Here is a 20,368-nt window from a genome sequence, read left to right on the forward strand (position 1 = left end):
TAACCGTATTTCTGTGCAAATATAGCTCAGTCTCAGTTTATACAGTTTGGAAAACTTATTCCAAGTGAAGGAAGAAGTAATCTTTTTTGTGGTCTAATTTTCAATTAATGTCTTTTTTGGCTTTCTTACTTCGAAATTTCAAAATTTTGTGAACGTTTGCATATTTTCCTGTATTTGAGATTGTTAAATATTGCCTTTTCAACAATTCATATTAATTATAGCTAATCTTATTCAATATTGGTACTGAAAGAATGCGCAAAAAAAATTTTTTTGACCTCCATCAATAGCTGATAGTTTTAACAACTGCGATGTCCTTCTCTCACAAAACCTACTGGATTTTTGTCTTTGCCTGTACTTGCGATTCCTTTTTGTACCGCATAATCCTGTCAATCAAAAGCCCCAATCGCATTTATAAAAGTGTTAATGAATTTATTTACTGATTTTGGATTACAACTAAAAGTCTTAATGACTTTCAATTAATTTTGTTAAAGAAAAAAAAATTTGTACTTCCCAATTTTTGCATATTTTCCTGTCTTTGGGGTTGTTATTTGTTCGCTTTTCAACTTATCAGAATAAAACTAGTTCCAGCTGGCATCGAAGAAATGCACAAAAAACTATTTCAAGACTTCATTGAAAAGCCTTCAGTTTTACCGGCTGCGCACGCTTGCTCTCCTCAAAAATGTTAGTATTTTGTTTTGTTTTTGCCTCTAAATGCTTTCTTTTTGTTGTCGTTCGGGATGTTTATGACATTCAAAGGCATTGATTGCTTCAACGGTTATTTAACAATCTATTTCTTGATTTCAGTTCATAGCTAACAGTTTTAAAGGCTTTCGATTATTTTTTTAAAAGGAAAACATATTTGTTATTACAATTTTTGTTCTCTTTGTCGTCATTGGGTGACTAAGTTTTATTAGTGACAGAGCTCACCTACTTTCTGTTACTCACAACAGCATTTTTGCCGCTATTATGTTTTTACAGATGTCTATAGAGCTTAAAAATTTATTTTCAAAAAAATGTCGTGAGTTTTGGATGCTGGTCAATATTTGAAGTTCTTTTTGTCGTCTTTTCCCCATAGACACATCAGCTAGAAGACCCTGTTAAAATCAAAGAAATCAAAGCAAATAATTTAATCGTTCTCGTCAGTTTGAAGTTTTTAATGGTTTCTAATGTATTATAGTTATAATGGATTCGATAAATTGTTTGTAAAATTTTGAGTTCTGCCCATAGTTGCTGATTTTGTTCTCCTACGATTTGTCTCAATGATAAAAAGCACAATTGGATTCCTTAACAGTTGAACATTGGTCCGTTTTTGTTTTAAGATGAAAACTCATGGTTTGTTTAAACTTTTGTAACTACAGGTCGCATCCTCCTTCCAGTAAACCAAGATTCAATATTTATAACAAATTTAGTTTAAACTATTGGTTTCTTGGCTTTGATACTACCCACTTCCATAAGGAAAATATGATTTTTGGATATTTGCTCATTCTGAGTTTTTTGTTGTCTTTCTTCATTATCACACTAATCACACTAACGGGGTGGCCCTATTGGCGTTGAAAAGAGATAAATTAACGGTGTTTAGTATTCTCCAGGAATAGCTTGGGATTTCAATAATTGTTGCTCCGCTTTTTTGTGAAATTCATATGTTTGTTGTTTCGATTTTGCTATTCTTTGCAGTCGTACGACATATTATCAATAACGACAAGTCTCAATTGCTTCCTATGACGGATAGATTAAGCTTCCTAATGAGTCGAATTTATACGAAATGGTTTCAATCAATTTGAAATTGGCTGTTTTCATAAAGAGAAACGTATTTTTGAACTTTTTTCTTTCTGCTTTACTTTTTTGGCCTGTTTTCGAGTCGCATCATTGAGAGGTCGGGTTTTATCGGATTTCTTTTTTCATTTTTTTCCTGTTTTTTGAATATAGTAATCGAGTTTTGTCTTAATTAATGTGTGCTATTATTTTTTGTGTGTGTCTTGACCGGTACTCTCACTGATGGCAATTCTCATTGGCTCTCTAATCCAGCATTCCTTTTCACTTAAATGTTTGTTGAAAAATATTTGATCTTTTGAACCTTTTCTTTCTCTTCCTTATTTGGTAGACTATTAAATCAAAAATTGGATGGGTGGGGTCGGAACATCATGTGCAAACGCACATAACCGAGCCTCCTTGTTGTATATATTATCGTATATGGTTTTTAGTTCTAAAAATCTTAGAAATCATTGCGAGACAAATTCTAAGAATGCATTGGAATAATATCATAATTAATCTATCTGTGAACAAAAAAACCTTGGGTTATTTGAAGTGAGAAACTATAATGGCAGCAGATTAATAACTCAACGTGACCCAACTTGGATTGATCGGTTATAGTTCACAAATAGCGCTATTACTGTCATATTGTACTGTGGGGCACAAACCGAAAAAAAATTCTACAAATTTATTTCAGAAATTTCTGTTTTTTTTTTCAGGTGGAAATCGAATTGCAAATAGAATCAGGTGTTGGTTCAAATATAGTACTGGAATATGATGGGCGGTATACTGGACACAGTGGCATACGCAACTTCCCCTACATGTGAAGTTTTTCCACATTATAAAGAAGGACAGCACCCCGAATAAAGCGGCAGAAATACGCCGTATTATTCAAAACACTAATTGCCGCGAAAGTTGAAACGGTTTCCGTTTTCCCCAATTGACTATTACTTTTCGTTGGCTATAAACCATTGATAATGGTTGGCACTTTTATAAATGTATACATACATATATATATATATAAATATGTATGCGCACGCACGCACGCACGCACGCACGCACGCACGCACACACACACACACACACACACACACACACACACACACACACACACACACACACACACTTACACACACACGGTTACATACATACATACATACCTACATACATACATACATACATACATACATACATACATACATACATACATACATAAATACATATATATATATATATATATATATATATATATATATATATATATATTAAAAATAAGATTTATCATGACTTATAGCGTTTTTAATCATTAGCGTGTATATATATATATATATATATATATATATATATATATATACATATATAATATAATATATTATATATATATATATATATATATATATATATATATATATATGCTTCTGATTAAAAACGCTATATATATCACGGTAAATCTTAATTGTTTTTGATGTTTTCTTTTCTGGTTCGTTTAATGAACCCATCAAAAGGTATGACTCCCCTTTTTCGACGCATAGATGAAAATATTTCATCTTAGGAAAGAGCCGTTAAAAATCTCCTGGCTGATTTCCGGGCTAAGTTAAGTTGTGAGCCGAAATAGTCAAAAAAACATTTTGGGAATGGGGTGAATACCGTGAACTTAGGTATGGTGCGCAACAAAAAATTTAAACAATTTAGCAGTAGAAATTTATATAATCACAAGAATTGCCGCATTCGCCGGTAAATTTTGTGAAGTTTTTTTTTGTTGACAAGAATTTGTCTTTGCACGCATGATAATTGTTTCTCTAGTGGAAAGCAATAAAGTTGTGAGAAATAATGTGTAAAATCTACTTTAATCATAATCTCGACTCAAGCAGCATTAGAACTGTAAATCAAGAATGTGAACTCGAAGAGTCATGTGATATATTTCTTATCGTTTTCATAGTTAATGGAATTCTAGATTCGGACAATTAATCTCAGTAGTGAAACCACTTGCCTAAAGACTAACAATTGATAGCTTTTAAAGTCGAGAAAATGTGACCAAACAAGTAATCGCCTAAGATAGCCAGATGCTCGGAAGAACACAGCAGACCGACAATAGAAAGAGAACAAGCCCTTCATATACAGAAATTTTTCTAAGATCTTCAAACTTATCCTGAATATAATTTGCTCAAACATATTGGTGCCTGTTTCTAATAAGCTGCCTTCAGCCTCTCAATGGCTGTTATTTAGCGCTCTCCTTTTTTGCAATTCAGAGAATTTGAATTGTATTGGCGCGCTGTCTTTTTTTAAGAAGTGTTCACATATTTTCATGATTTTTGAAGTCAAATTGGAGTAGTGATTTTGGTCCGCCGAAACAAGATGTGGAGCAAAAAAGCGAGTGGTTTTGTGGTGTGAACTTTTTTCGCTCTAATTTTAAAGTAATGAGAAAACGTTGTTTGGACAAAAATTCACTTCTCGCTAAAGGTTTTTTGTTCACATTCGGCAATTTCACTTCGAGTTTTACTGTTTTTTTTTTCAATTTTATGGATCGGATTTTTTTTTCTAAATGGTTGTCACAATCCATTCATAGTTACTTCTAGGCCTAGCTTTTTGTTTGAACTAATTTTTGTTTCTTGCTAGTGTTTTTTCGTTCATATGCGGCATTTTAGCATCGATTTTCTGTTTTTTTTTAGTTTTTTTTATCTGATTTCTTTGAAATAGTTTTCTCAATTCACTGACAGTTATATAACCCAGGTTGAGGTCCTCGTTTGTGACGCATACATTTTTTGAGCGCACACAGGGGGTACGGTGCGTTCAAAAATACACAGGCAAGGAATCTTTTTAACGAGCAACATAAACGCTCTAGTACTTACGGTCGAGACAAAAACTCCCCCATAGACGCACCAACTCTGCAACATACCGAGCCACTTTCTGCCACATTTACAAGCAGAATCTGCCCAACAAACGAGAGTAAAAAACTTCGTCATAGGCGAGCTAAAATCTGCAGCATATACTTTTATAAACGTTTTTTTTCGCACCAAAAAGCCTTCGGCACACAAACCGGAGGTACACAAAACGATTATTAGGGGTGATCAGAGGTCATAACTGCCTGGAACAGGTTGATCAGATGTCCTTTTTTGCTTGAACAGTATGTGCAGAGGTCGTTTTTGCTGGATGCTTAAACTTAGTCGGCAAAATTTTGGCACAGTTTTTAAACTTCAACTTTTTCGTTAGGTTGAGCAGCCGCCTTGAAATTACAAATCTGAGACCATCAGAGAGTTATAACTTGACGCTAACTCTAAGAAGTCGTGGGGTCAATTTCAAGACCAGACAGAAAACTTTTGAAGCGCATCTTTACCCTTCGGATGTTAAAGAAGACTACAGTCAGAGGATCACCCCCTATTCACACAGCATTATGATACCCTACAAAACTGTGGGCGAATTTTCGGTGAGTAAGAAAGCAGCCCCCCCCCACTGTCCTATATAGCCTAATTTTAGACACCCCCAAAAACTAATGTTTTGCTCCCATCTGAGAAGGTGATTTATTTTCACAATATCGTTCCTGCAAAATGATCAGTCTGTATACCAAAGGTAGCCTCGCAAGTTAGAAGAAATAAGGCGCATTTTGTTAAATGTATAAAAAATCCTCCTTGGTTATTGAATTTGGGAGGGTGTATAATCGGCTCCCGGGGGAGGCCATTATAAACCCCATAAAATTAAAAAACTAAGGAGGATTTTTTATACATTTAACAAAATGCGCTTAATGTCTTCTAACTTGCGAGGCTACCTTTGGTATACAGACTGATCATTTTGCAGGAACGATATTATGAAAATAAATCACCTTCTCAGACGGGAGCAAAACATTAGTTTTTGGGGGTGTCTAAATTTCGGCTATATAGGACAGTGGGCGAGCGGGGGGGGGGGGGGGGAGGGGGTAGCGGAAAAGATCCAAAGGGACTTCTCCTAACCTCTAATGATTCTCTTTATAAACCCCCTCCCTCCCCCCCCCCCCAACTGTACTATATAGCCGAAGTTTAGCCAACCCCAAAAATTAATATTTTGCTGCCTTCTGAAAAGTTTATTTGTTTTCATAATATCGTTCCTTTAGTAATACATCAACAACCATATATGTAACATTTTTCGAGAAAACTATATTAGTAGTAGAAACATTTACAAATCTCGCTATCACTAAAAATGCAAAGGGGGGGGGGGGCGCTAGCCGAAAAGATCCGGCCCCAATAATATGAAGATTTCGTAAGAAAATTTTGCTTCAGATTTCAATACACTATCTATTTTTTACCCCGTAATGCCCTTAAATTCCCATAAGTACCCCTTGCAAATTTTATGGTACCAGATGTCGCTTCTAAGGAAAATTTGGGAACCACTTTTCTATCTCAAACTATTTAAACAAATCTCATAATGTGATGAAAAGTTTTTTTCGCGTTATAATCAGTTCAAATTGTATATTTTAGTACATGGAGATAATGACCTCTCCAGGAGGTCAGTGCCCGTGTGAAATACTGAAAAACGAATCTGGGAAAATTGTAACAGTTGCACCGCCTGGCTTTGATTGTCCTTGCCGAATTCAGAACAAGGAAAAAGACGGGATAGTTTTCCTAGGCGACGAAAATTTGCACCCTCTGACAGCGGGGGAGGAATATTTTATAGTGATCCGAACTTTCAGTTTTTATGGTCTTCAAAGCACGCCGTGGATGATTTTGCAACCAACGATGACGAAAGAGGTAGTCGCGACTAATAACAGAATCGAAAGCTCTGGGTCGGGTCTGGTAGCTATATTCGACATCCAGATTGGAGCTGGGGGACTGGGAAGTCATATAGAATTGGAAATCACTGGTAGCGAGACAAAATCCGAAGAAATTACACTGCCCTTCAGGTATCACTTTTTATTTGCAGAGAAAACGAATCGAAAAACAGCTGTTATTTCCTCATTAAGTACTCAAAAGAGGTCTCTTTAAGTGCTAACGATCCTTATCACACGAGTCTTTATGTTGTCACTGATTTTCGAGGCAAGTCACTGTTTTTCCATGATACGTGTAAAAAAAATCAGAAATATAGGAATTCTTTGTTGGCAATTGATGGTACAAAAATCTTGCTCAAATTTCGGCTCGTGAGAAAATTTGGCTTTTCACAGCCATCTTAATTCACAGCGAAATTCTCAAAAAATGGTTTTAAAAAAGGTTGAGCGGATAATACAGAGTAGGAAGTTAGATATTAATTTGAGAAAAATAGAGTTTTTTATGTAACGTCGAAGCGAGACTGCTGAGAATCACATTATCTCTCTCTCTCTCTCTCTCTCTCTCTCTCAACGATCTTTTTACGCAATATTAATAATAAAAAATTTTCTGAAACATAAAATTAGACTTTATATAATATCAAAAATTATGCCTTTTATAAACAAATTGGATGTTTTGTTCGTCCATTTATTCCAATAGTGTCACCTTACTTTATTAACCCTTGCAATCATTAGATGACATAAGTTTAGAGATGTTATAAGTTTCTCTTTTAATGATTACCATGCACTACTTGGTCACTCGTTTACTTCTTTCTTTAAACTGATTTAACTTGTGACAACTCGTTTTTTTTCTATCCAACCCCTAAATTTCTGAGCGTTCTTGCTTCTAAAACGTACGGACCCAGTGAAATGAAACTTGATAGCCATGACAAGAAACATGATAAAACAAGGAAAATCTTGCCAAGATCTTGCCATGTTACATGGCGAGAAAACATCAAGATATGTACGAATTTGTATGATCTTTGCATGGCTATCAAGAAACAAGATCTTGGCAAGATTTTCAAGGAAGACTAACAATGACATGGTAATTTATACCAAGTTGTAAAAATTAAAAAGCACCTTCAAACAAGATTTAGCACGAATTTAAATGATTAAGCACGATTTATCAAGATTTATCAAGAGCTGTTAAGAATTATCAAGAACTGTCGGAAAACTCAGCTCCCGTTAGTTAAACCTAATCGAAGAAAAAACAAAAGCGCTTTACTAAACTGCTTAACTCAAGAGGTAGATGCTACCTTGATGCCACCTTACATCAAAAACACTCAAAGCATCAACGCCAACTAAGCCTCTTTTGTGCACAATTAAGGACTGTCCCAAAAATTTGCTTTAGCGTCATCAATAGTTTGAAAAACTGATGCTTATTTTTTTTTAAAAAAAGTCTGCATCGCAGCTTCTTGGATGGCAACAAGAGGCAAATATTTCCATCTGATCCTGAAGAGTCGAAACTTTACATGCAAAACTATTGCAAAATTGGTAGCAGGCTTAGGAACAACTAATTTTATGCTGCTTGTCCCCATTAAGTCGCGTTGATTGACATTTCCTGATAAAACCAACTTGATAAAAATTGAGAACTAGGGAGATTTTCCTTGCGAAATATTAGAAGAAGTGTGATGAAATTTATTTAAAGAGATCTTAAGTTGTTGGGTGGAGCAGAAAACTCTTCTTCTGCATAGAGTCATGAAAAAATAATATGTAGAGACGGTATACAATTCTTTTTTAATGGTTAGCATATGTTTCAGTATTATTTGACTATTACTAGGTCACCAAGTCACTTCCTACTTCAAACCGATTTGCTCCGTGACACCAGATACCCAGGTCTAGGTACAGACTTATGAAAAGACAATGCTCGACCAAAATGTACTACGAAAAGACCATACTTGACTCATTTGAGCTACGAAAAGATTTTGGCTGGACTTTAGGACATTCTGGGCTGGACCCAAAATTCTACAAAATACTTTGGCTCGACCCAAAATTTGTAAACAAAGTCTTTTTCATAAGTCGGGGCCTAGGCCTGGGTAGATTCCCTCTTCATTTCCAAACCCCTTAATTCTGATCAGAAAACTGAACTCAATTTGCTGATAGAAAATGTTTAAAGCATGAAAATGTACAACAACATTGTTCGCCAATGCCTTGTTTTTTTGGAACGACTGGAAAATGGGTTTGAAGCTACGTTCAGTTTGAACCAAACACAGTTAACCACCGTCATTGACGATACTGTAGAATTTTCACTTCATATATCACGGTTGAAAAAAGTCCTGCTTCTATTGAAAAAATTTTTGGGAAAAAAATTTGTATCATTAGCCAAAACGGACATTGTTTGTTTCTTGAAGCATACTATATTCAAAAATGTAAGAAATAAAAAATACAGTGTTTTAAAAACTTTTTCCCGGTGAAAAAATCAATTTCAATTTGGAGACTATTAGCAAAAGAAAATCTGCTCCACTAAGCTGCCGAACTGAAGAGGTAGACGTGAAGTCTACCTTTAATTGGACACCTTTAAAGCAACAAAACCAACGAGATTTGTTTGGTACACAAATTCTATCCCAAAAATTTTTCCTTATCAATCTCAATAGTTGTCAACTTAATGCTTCAATCATCAAAAACCTGCAAAGAAGAGGCTGGTACTCTCGGTATTGAATATCTGCCTTCGTTGTATAAGTTGTTATCCTGCAAATAATTCCTTGCGTGAACGAAATATTTTACTTTAAAAACAATAGTTATGACCTCTAGTTCAAAGACGTACATTACGTTTTTTGTTTGCATGGCCGACGTATGGGATAGCTATAACTCGTCTAAATACACTTGTTGATCAGAAATGAACAATTCATAGTCAAATGCGGCTGATGGAAATTTGGGGGTTCTATTCAAGGCTTGAAGGGATTTCATGGCTCATTAAAAAAGCTTTCTCGAGCCTCTGCTAAGGACCATGTCATGATTCAAAACCTCTGATCTGAGGCACAAGAATAACAGTTTGCTCTCTAATCAACAGTAATCGATCATGATGCGAGATTTTACACAAAAACTTATAAATGTGGGGACTCCAGATTTAATAAGACGTACTTCGAAATTAAAAGTTCAAACATTTTGTTTAAAACCTTGTTTGCAGTTCACTAGGGAATTGAGCTAAAAACGAACAATCTTAGAGGCGGCTTCTGCGTAAAAGGGAACTAAAATTGAAGCTCTCTGCACAAAAGAAAAAAAATAGTTAGTTGGTTCTTGTAGGGAGCTCTTTTTGATCTGTTTAAGACACAATGTTCTGAACGGTATAGCCTGCCAAACAGCCTTTCCCCTATATTTTTTTGAGCATAAACACATTTTTTTGCTTTTGCAACCAATGATGGTCACATTTTGTCTAAAAATTTTTTGTGCAGAATTGACAACAAATTTGCAGTCACTTTCAGAAAAATAAGAAATTTAGAGGTAACGCTACAACCGATATCAATATAAAATTAGTTGATTTTGTTTTAGCTGTAATGAGGTCAGAACTGTCTCTTAATAAAAAGAAATAAGCTATTATATAACCCTTTTGCTGCCGCTGCGTCAGCTGTCAAATATAATAACAACATTATTTGATACTTGACTTAATCTTAAGTGAAAAAGGACCGTTGGTTTTAGGAATTCTATCATTTTTTATTAATTGGCCTTTTCGATTGTTTGCATTCTTTTTGCAGGAAAAAATTAACTAAAAAATATATTTTAATCAGTGTTTTTTTTGCGCTATGATCTTCATATCACACAACGAGCTTTTGTAACTACACTGAATTGTCGTTTTATTCAAGCATCTTTGCTCAGATTAATTTCTTCATAACTAACGAAAATTTATTGATTGAGTTTTGAGAAAAATTTGAAGCCATGTCAACACTTGAGAATTAATGTTGGTGGACATGGGTGTTTCCCATATTGAGTCAAATAGCAGCAAACTTTCTATTTTCAGCAAATTGTATAACTTTGATTTCAATATGGGAACACGAAAAAATCATGTTGACAACATTAGAAACATTAGACTACCACTTTTGACCTTTGTTAATGCAATTTACCCCTCCTCCTCTTTGAGCAATTTACGACGAAGGGTTTCTTGGGACAAAAGTCTTAGAATCAGCTTTATAAAATGTTTTAATCTCTCAGTTTAGTGGATTCAATCGCAAAAGGCTCTGCATTTTTTCAAGAATTCAATTGTTAACAAGGTTTACTCAATAGAGATTGCTTGCTACAAACCGACCGACTAACTGCAATCGGAAATGTTGGTTTCATACCGCTATACCACAAGTCGATAAAAAATTTGAGCTCAAAATTGTTGAGCGAGTATGTACCAAAGTCTGCGTTGGAAAAATTTCTTTAAAATTACTTGTTGAAAATTTATGCAGAATCAGGAATTTTTAGGAGTGATGCAGTGTAATGCCAGGTAATTTTTGTGTCCTGAAAGAAAGCGAAAAACATGGTTTTTCAATAAGCAAACAACCAAATAATTGAAAACTCGGGATGAACGCGATATGAACGCACACAAGTTTGACTAGTTAATTATCAAACCAGAAAAAGTTTTCACAGAAAGATTGTGTGATTTTATTTATTACTTGTTGTTTTTTGTTGATTTTTTTTGTTCTTTGGAAAATTTTCCTTACATGAACCAAACATTTTACACAAAGGACAACATTTATGATTTCTTGCTCACAGCGATACACAACGTACTTTTGCACTGCCGACGTATGGGTAGCTATAAATTGTCTAAATACACTTGTTGATCAAAAATGAAGAATTCAAAATCAAATGCGGCTGATGGCAATTTTTGAGTTCAACTCATTGTTCGAAGTGACGTCGTGGCACAATGAATAAGGTTTCTCAAGCCTCTGCTAAGGACCATGTCATGATTAAAAACCTCTGATTAAAATCGAGAGAGAAGGGAAACAATTTGCACTCTAATCAACAGTAATCGATTATGATGCTGGATTTTATTCTAAATCTTACGGAAGTCTTGACTCCAGATTTAATAAAACTTACTTCGACCTGAAAAGTTTAAAACTAGTTGTGAAAACCTTGCATGGGATTCCTTAGTGAATCGAGCTAAATACGAACACTGACTACCTAAGGTCAAGAAAAGTAAAGTTCTGTGCTGTTGTATTTGCATGCACTTGTAGAGCCGGCCCACCTGCTTAAAGAGAGTTTTTGAATAAATTTTGAAGCTGTATACAAAACAGAAAATGAGCTAAGCTGCTATTGTTACCCAGCTAACAAAAAGTTCAGCTTGCCTCTTCTGATGAGCTCTCTTTGACTTTTTTGAAGTACACCTTTTCGGAAGTTATAGCCTGCCAAATGCCATCTATTATTTTAGTTTTGGGCATAAAACGCAAGGTTTTTTCCTTTTGCAATCAAAAGGGGTCATACTTTATTTCAACAGAGCTTTTGACAGAATTTACAGCTTAATTTTAGTCACATATTCAGAAGAATAAAATATTTGGAGATAATCCAACAACCAATATCAGTTTTAAATTTAGGTGAAACTTTTTTAGTTAAGTTTTCAGTACTGAGGGTGCCCGCTGCGTTAGCTGTCCATTAAAAGACAATTACATTGGACACTTGACCTAATTTTATATATAAATAACACAGTTTGTAATCTTGTCATCTATCTTTTGTTATCAATTAGATGATTTGAATGTTTGCATCTTCTTTGGCTAGAAAAAAGTTTATATAAGAAACACATCTAAATCGTTGTGTTTTTTATTGCACTGAGAAGTTCAAATCTCAATTTGAACACTTGACAAAATTTCATTTACAAAAACGGCAGCTTGTAATCATGATCTCTGAATATTCATATCAATTAGATGATATGAATTTCTCCATCTTCTTTGGCTGAAAAAATAATTAAATAGGAAACACATTAAAGAAATTCTAGGACTAAGAATTTCTATGCACTAAGAAATTCAAATCTCAATTTGGACACTTGACAAAATTTCATTTACAAATATGGCAGCTTGTAATCTTGACATCTTAATTTTCTTTTCAATTAGCTGATTTGAAATTTTGCATCTTCTTTGGTTGGAAAAAAGTTCAAATGAAAAACATACACTTAACTCATTGTTTTTTTGCGCTGAAAAATTAATATCACACAACGATTTTGTGTAACTTGATTATCGTTTCACTTGAGTTTTCTTGCTAAGATTAGTTTTACAGAAACTAAAAAAAAAATAATGGGAGGACTGTGGAGCAAAACCAAATTCATGTCAACATTCCCGAACCATTGTTCGTAGCCTTGGACTTTTCTCATTTTGATTCAAATTGTTGCGCACTTTCGATTTTCAACATGAATTTTAACCTTCATATCAAAATGGAAACACGAAAAAGCACAAGTTGATTACATTAGACTCTCGCTTTTGACCTTTGTTGATGCAATTTACTCCTTGCCCTCTTTGTATATTTTAGTTGACAACACGTTACCCTGAGAAAACTTATATGCATAACTGATTCCAAATTTCAGCAAATATTGTTGAGCGTGTATATGATAAAATCTGTGTTGAAATGAAATTTCTTAAAACTAGTTGTTGAAATTTACTGCAGCAACTTGCAGGGTTTTTCAGAATTGTGGCAAAAAATGCAAATGAGCTTGATATCCTGAAAAAAGAGAAAAAGTAATCTTTCATTACGCAAACAATCAAATTATTGACAGCTGGGCGATACGTTTTTCAGATGAAAAAGGTTTTTCCTCATACTATAACCCCCCACAAAACTTGTCTAACTAATCATCAATCAAGTTAGAATTTTCGCAAAAACACTTAATGAATTAATATCCAAAAAGAGCGGAAATCGCGTGATTTCATATGAGAGAATTTTAGAACATTATGAGATTTGAGATTGCGGATTTTGGCGGATTTTGTAAAAATTCACATCGCAAAATCTTACAAACCTTTTTCTTGTAGGCTGCCGCCTTTTAGTTAAATTTTTTGTTACATTTGCAGTATTTGACTGGCAAGAATCCGTTCTTAAAAATTCACCACATTAGCTACTAACAGATGCTTAAGCTTAGTGGTGAAAATTTTCATTTTCGTCGCAATTCACAGCGATTCTTAGATTATCGTTGTGCAAAATTTGGACCAAGAAAAAACGTGAAAAAAAATGGAGAAGGCTTGATGGGTTAGAGCTAGAGGTTTCTTCAAAATTATTGAAGAATTGAATTGCCACTTTTGCAAAAATAGAAAAAAAATTTGTCATGCTCTCTGGGTTCAACTAGTGCATAGAAAATATAAAAAAAAGAAAACATTGAATTCCAAAATGTTACACACCTTAAAAGTGTCAACAAAAGGGCAATGTACAAATTCTAAAGTACATAAAACAATAAGAATATATTTTATTTACAACGCTTGGAATACTAACAACATCAAAAAAAATTATATTGGACAATTAGGAAATTAAAAACAATGAAAGCTTAAAAAAAGGTCCCTCAACAAATCTCTGTACTCCAGTGCCTTTGGGTCCTTCAGATATTCCTTGAAATAGAATTCTTTCAAAAAACCTTTGATGTTTTTAACTTTATCAAGTTTCTGTCTTTGTTCATATGGAACTTAATTGTACAATTTCATGGCTTGCAGCATCAATGATTTATCGAGGAATTCCGAATTACTTTTCATAGCCGGATAAATTTTTCCCGTTCTCGCATTTTGCTTACAATTGGAAGTTTGCAATTCATTGTTGTTACTAAAAGCTGGTAATTGTTTCCTAACATATTTCATGAAAAATACCATACATCGATATTTGAGAAGGAATTCAACAGGCATGATTCTGTTTTTTATTTTTAAATGAGATTACAATATTCAAAATGATACTTGTCTCTGTGAGTTTTGTTATTCAATATATCTTACTCAATATATCTTAGAAATAGCCAACGTTATCACCAAGCGAGATATGATTAGAAGCAATTCGGCAATTATCAATTCGAGCAATCAGCAATTTTTAGCAATGATCATTTTTGTTGCTTTTCTAGGTATGACGGTTTCTATCATATACCCCCGCACGTTGGAACGGTGGCAGAAATGTAAAAAGTACGATGAAGTGTCTGGAAAAAATTATTCGATGACCCAAAAAAACAAAAACTTTACCATAGCGTTACAATTATTACAAAGAAAATTTAAGTTAATGCCATAATGAGGTAATTTATAAGTAGACAAAAAATTTAGGACCAGTTTTAACATATAGGACCAGTTAAATTGGCCGAGCCTCATTGGCTCAACTGTTTGTGGGAAATGATATAGCACAGTCACAACCTAATTTGAGGTTAAATTGTCCATTTTAGAATGGTAAATGGGCTTGTTTATTTAATAATTGTTCCGACCCCCACTTTAGTGGGGATGGAGGAACTATATACTCAACTGTTTTTTTTATTCAGTCAATTTTGGCCGGCCGATATATTCAACGTAGAGAACTATGAGTGGTATCATTAAAAAGCACGTACATCTTAGATTATGGAATTAAAAAGATTTTTTTGAATTTCGTTTTTTACACTGAGTTATCGAGGTTTAAATTTTTGTGAAAATTCAACAGTTTTTATTCACATTTTCAGTAATTTTCGCTAAAATTGGGCACAATTTCGCAAATATAATTCAAAATAAGTTAAAATTTTCAACGACAGAGTGTTATTGTTACCGTTAGAGATAGAAGAGCGTTAATGAATTGTTTGATTAAAGTTTTTTTTGGCTAAAATTTTTGATAACATTTTCAAAATTCAAAATTTTCATCAAAAATGGCACAAAATATGCTTTTTTGGTCCACTTTGTTAGAGTTTACCAAACTTAGTGACCTAGAAAACTTAACTCCCGAATCACAAAAAGAGCGCTAGTTGAAATTAGGCGCCGTATGAAAGTCTTCTGGAATAAAAACTTTGCCGTTTTTTGCAGACTATACTCGATAATTATACAAAAAGCGTCTTTTTTTCAATATTTGAAGAATTCCACTCAACAATTGGTCTAAATCGCAAATAATTGGAACACTTGGTCGGTTTGCTGGGCACGCGACAAAATCAGGGAGAGGTTTGATATTATCACGGACTCTCAGAATCAGAGACTTTTTGTTTTTTATTTCGATGCTGCCTTTTTCAAAATATTTTGCTTTTGTTAATGACAGCTCCAATTTACATAAATTTGCTGCTCCAAATTTCCGTAAATCAGGGTTTTGATGGCTTTTAGGAAGAGTTTTAGTTAAATATATCTAAATTCTTGTCTTTTGTCTTTTGCCTTCAATTGTTATTTTTTGGCAGTCTGATTTTTAAGTTTAACCACTCAAAATCTAAATTTCTTCCTCATGAGGTGCAAGTGAGCTTTTTCTATTCATTCGGTTGTGGCCTAATGTCTCGTATGTTATTGAATGTATTTGTTTTAAGGAATTTTCTTTGATTTTTTGAACTTGTCAATTTTTGGTATTATTATAGTCAACATTTTGATTATTCTCAGTAAGTACAGGTCAATTTTTCCTCCTTATAGAATAAAAACTAACTTTGTGGTCCATTGTTTCAACAGAAGGTTTTCTTGCTTTTTCGTTATTACGAGTTTTCATACAATATTTTCTGATTTTTGTGCATAATTGCCCATTTTTGTTGTTGTTTTTGTTTCTTTTGTAAATTGTCACATTATTTCACAATCTAACTGAAAAAAACTTCGCGACAATTGAAACTGAAAATAATTTTTGTTTTCATAACATATGGTTTGATGGGCTCCGACACCGTTCTCTTGCAGAAATTTGTAGTGTTTTTTCATTTTTGCCCTTTATTTGTTGTTAATTTTTGTTGTCAAATGCCAAATATTGTGTATTTAATGGTCTCATTGGCCAAATCTAGATAAACAAGTGAACTCAAGTAACTGATATCGGTAAATAACTAATGGGTGTTTTGACTTTCAATTTAAATTTCTAAAAAAGAGTAATAGTATTCTCCAACTTATCCCTTTTGGTCTGGTTTGCGTTTTTTTCGTATTTTACAATGTTGTATTATTTTTGTAAATTAGCCTCATTATTTAGAGCTCTCTTTAATGTTTTGTTTAATTAAACAATATTGTTTTTGTTGTTTGAACTTTTTAAATGAAGTCTTCATGGATTAGACAATTTGTTTTAGAAGAATTTTGGGAAGTTTAGATACTTTTCAGTTTTTGTGGTCCTTTTTGTTGTCATATTGTGATAAAGGTTTTACAAAAAGATGTAATGATGATCAAAGGAGACGCAAATGAAGATGTTATATTCTTGAGGTTAATATCTTATGGTTAATCGTGGTTATTTTTAATGGCTTCAAAACTGTGGCTTCGTAAAGTTGTTTGTCAAACTTATTAGATCAGCTTGTATTTAACGTTATTTTATAGTCCTATGATTTAGTCTCATTAACAACAGTCGCACTTATTTTTCCAATTTGTTACAAGACAAACTGTCTACTCGTTTGGTCGTAAGCTTTTTTTGGATATGAATTTAGAAAATATTTGCTTTTAATAAAAAAAGAGATATTTGAGATCTGCCAATTTTATTTTTGCTAAATTATAGCTAAACATCTATATACCATTCAAATCATTTGTGTTTTGAAATACAATTTGCTCTTCATAACGGTTTTATTTTCCCCAAATGGTCTTTCTTCTTGGAACAACCAGTTTTCATAAAACCAATACTCGTGATTTTTGCAAATTTGTCCATTTTTTGTAGATTTTTGTTTTCTTTTCACAGTATCACAATAATGGCGTCTTTTGACTTACAAATTTTGTCACCTGCAAAAAATGCAAACGAAGATTTTTATTGTCTTTAGTGATCAGCTTAGTATTTAATTAATTGGGGAACATCGTTTTCGTGCATAATTTTTTCATGCAATTTTTTCGTTTTTGCCTGTATTTGTCGTTCTTTTTGTAGTCGTATGACATATCCTGGATAATGATACGCCTCAGTCGCCCTCTATTGAGGTATAAAAGACTCTCTCAATGATGCATAATTTTTCTAATCAGTTCGAATTTAATTTTTTAAAAAAAAATCAATGTTTTAATAAACAGTTGCCGCGTTTTGTGAAAATGCGACAGTTTATATTCACACTTTCAGTAATTTTCGCTAAAATTGGGCACAATTTTGCTAATATAATTCAAATTAAGTTAAAATTTTCAACGACAGAGTGTTGTTGTTACCGTTAGAGATAGAAGAGCGTTAATGAATTGTTTGATTAAAGTTTTTTTTGGCTAAAATTTTTGATAACATTTTCAAAATTCAAAATTTTCATCAAAAATGGCACAAAAAATGCTTTTTTGGTCCACTTTGTTAAAGTTTGCCAAAGCGTCTTTTTTTCAATAAATGAAGAATTCCACTCAACAATTGGTCTAAATCGCAAATAATTGGAACACTTGGTGGGTTTGCTGGGCACGCGACAAAATCAGGGAGAGGTTTGATAATATCATGGACTCTTAGAATCAGAGACTTTTTGGTTTTTATTTTGATGCTGCCGTTTTCAAATTTTTTTGCTTTTGTTAATGACAGCTTCAATTTACATAAATCTGCTGCTCCAAATTTACGTAAATCAGGGTTTTTATGGCTTTGAGGAAGAGTTTTAATAAAATATAACTAAATTCTTCTCTTTTGCTTTCAATTGTTATTTGTTGACAGTCTGATTTTTAAGTTTAACCACTCAAAGATCTAAATTTCTTCCTCATGAGGTGCAATCTTTTCTTTTCATTCGGTTGTGGCCTAATGTCTCTTATGTTATTGAATGTATTTTTTTAAAGGAAATTTCTTTGATTTTTTGAACTTGTCAATTTTTGGTATTATTTTAGTCAACATTTTGCTTATTCTCAGTAAGTACAGGTCAACCTTTCCTCCTTATAGAATAAAAACTATCTTTGTGGCCGATTGTTTCAACAGAAGGTTTTCTTGCTTTTTCGTTATTACGAGTTTTCATAAAATATTTTCTGATTTTTGTGCATAATTGCCCATTTTTGTTGTTGTTTTTGTTTCTTTTGTAAATTGTCATATTATTTCACAATCTAACTGAAAAAAACTTCGCGACGATTGAAACTGATTATAATTTTTGTTTTCATAACATAAGGTTTGAAGGGCTGCGACACCGTTCTCTTGCAGAAAATTGTAGTGTTTTTTTTTTCATTTTTGCCCTTTATTTGTTGTTAATTTTTGTTGTCAAATGCCAAATATTGTGTATTTAATGGTCTCATTGGCCAAATCTAGATAAAGAAGTGAACTCAAGTAACTGATATCGGTAAATAACTAATGGCTGTTTTGACTTTCAATTTAAATTTCTAAAAAAGAGTAATAGTATTCTTCAACTTATCCCTTTTGGTCTGGTTTGCGTTTTTTTCGTATTTTAAAATGTTGTATTATTTCCGTAAATTAGCCTCATTATTTAGAGCTCTTTTTAATGTTTTGTTTAATTAAACAATATTGTTTTTGTTGTTTGAACTTTTTAAATGATGTCTTCATGGATTAGACAATTTGTTTTAGAAGAATTTTGGGAAGTTTAGATACTTTTCAGTTTTTGTGGTCCTTTTTGTTGTCATATTGTGATAAAGGTTTTACAAAAAGATGTAATGATGATCAAAGGAGACGCAAATGAAGATGTTATATTCTTGAGGTTAATATCTTATGGTTAATCGTGGTTATTTTTAATGGCTTCAAAACTGTGGCTTCGTAAAGTTGTTTGTGAAACTTATTAGATCAGCTTGTATTTAATGTTATTTTATAGTCTTATGATTTAGTCTCATTAATAACAGTCGCACTTATTTTTCAAATTTGTTACAAGACAAACTGTCTACTCGTTTAGTCGTAAGCTTTTGTTGGATATGAATTTAGAAAATATTTGCTTTTAATAAAAATAGAGATAGATATTTGAGATCTGCCAATTTTATTTTTGCTAAATTATAGCTAAACATCTCTATATACCATTCAAATCATTTGTTTTTTGAAATAAAATTTGCTCTTCATAACGGTTTTATTTTCCCCAAATGGTCTTTCTTCTTGGAACAACCAGTTTTCATAAAACCAATACTCGTGATTTTTGCAAATTTGCCCTTTTTGTAGATTTTTGTTTTCTTTTCACAGTATCACAATAATGGCGTCATTTGACTTACAAATGTTGTCACCTGGAAAAAATGAAAACGAAGATTTTTATTGATTTTAGTGATCAGCTTAGTATTTAATTGATTGGGGGACATCGTTTTCGTGCATAATTTTTTCATGCAATTTTTTCGTTTTTGCCTGTATTTGTCGTTGTTTTTGTAGTCGTATGACATATCCTGGATAATGAAACGCCTCAGTCGCTCTCTATTGAGGTATAATAGACTCTCTCAATGATTGCATTTGATGCATAATTTTTTCTAATCAGTTCGAATTTAATTTTTTTAAAAAAAAAAAAGCAATGTTTTAATAAACTTTTGCCGCTTGTGCTCATTTCTAGCCGACTTGATGCCAATTCGCATTGAAGAAAAGTCCCATATTTTATTCCAAAAAGTACCGGCTAATCTTTTTAGCATAATCTTTATCCGATGCCATTTTGATTTGATGATTAGTGGTTTTCAAAAAATGGACAAGGAGTTTTTCTCTGCCGTCTTTTCTGGTAGTCTTATTATAGTAGCCACAGGTCTCATAGGCCCTCTAGAGTAGATTGTTTTTTAATAGTTTGTTGAACGATATGTTGATATGTTAATTTTTTTTATCTCTTCCTCATTTGGTATACAATTAAGTGAAAAATGTAGATGAGCGGGGTCAGAACTTATTGTGCGAACGCACTTTACCGAGCCTCCTTGTTGATTCTGAAACAAAATGTTGTAAAAAAGGCAGCATGTCATGCCATTTGACATTTTTGGCACCTTGAAAGTTTTGGCCCCA

The 20,368-nt window shown here is 33.1% G+C and overlaps 1 protein-coding gene across 1 annotated transcript in view; it reads left to right on the forward strand.

The window, feature by feature from the left end:
* The window catches only part of LOC142350549 (uncharacterized), a 95,418-nt gene that overhangs the window by 24,678 nt on the left and 50,372 nt on the right, over positions 1–20,368 (forward strand). Inside the window, exons 6-8 of the mRNA XM_075402398.1 lie at positions 2,469–2,572; positions 4,960–5,173; positions 6,198–6,619. Coding sequence (XP_075258513.1) covers positions 2,469–2,572; positions 4,960–5,173; positions 6,198–6,619 — 740 coding nt within the window. The remainder of the gene's footprint in view (positions 1–2,468; positions 2,573–4,959; positions 5,174–6,197; positions 6,620–20,368) is intronic.

The sequence above is a fragment of the Convolutriloba macropyga genome, chromosome 12 (genome assembly GCF_964194025.1).
Source record: "Convolutriloba macropyga chromosome 12, txConMacr16.3, whole genome shotgun sequence".
In the NCBI taxonomy this organism is placed as follows: Eukaryota; Metazoa; Xenacoelomorpha; order Acoela; family Convolutidae; genus Convolutriloba; species Convolutriloba macropyga.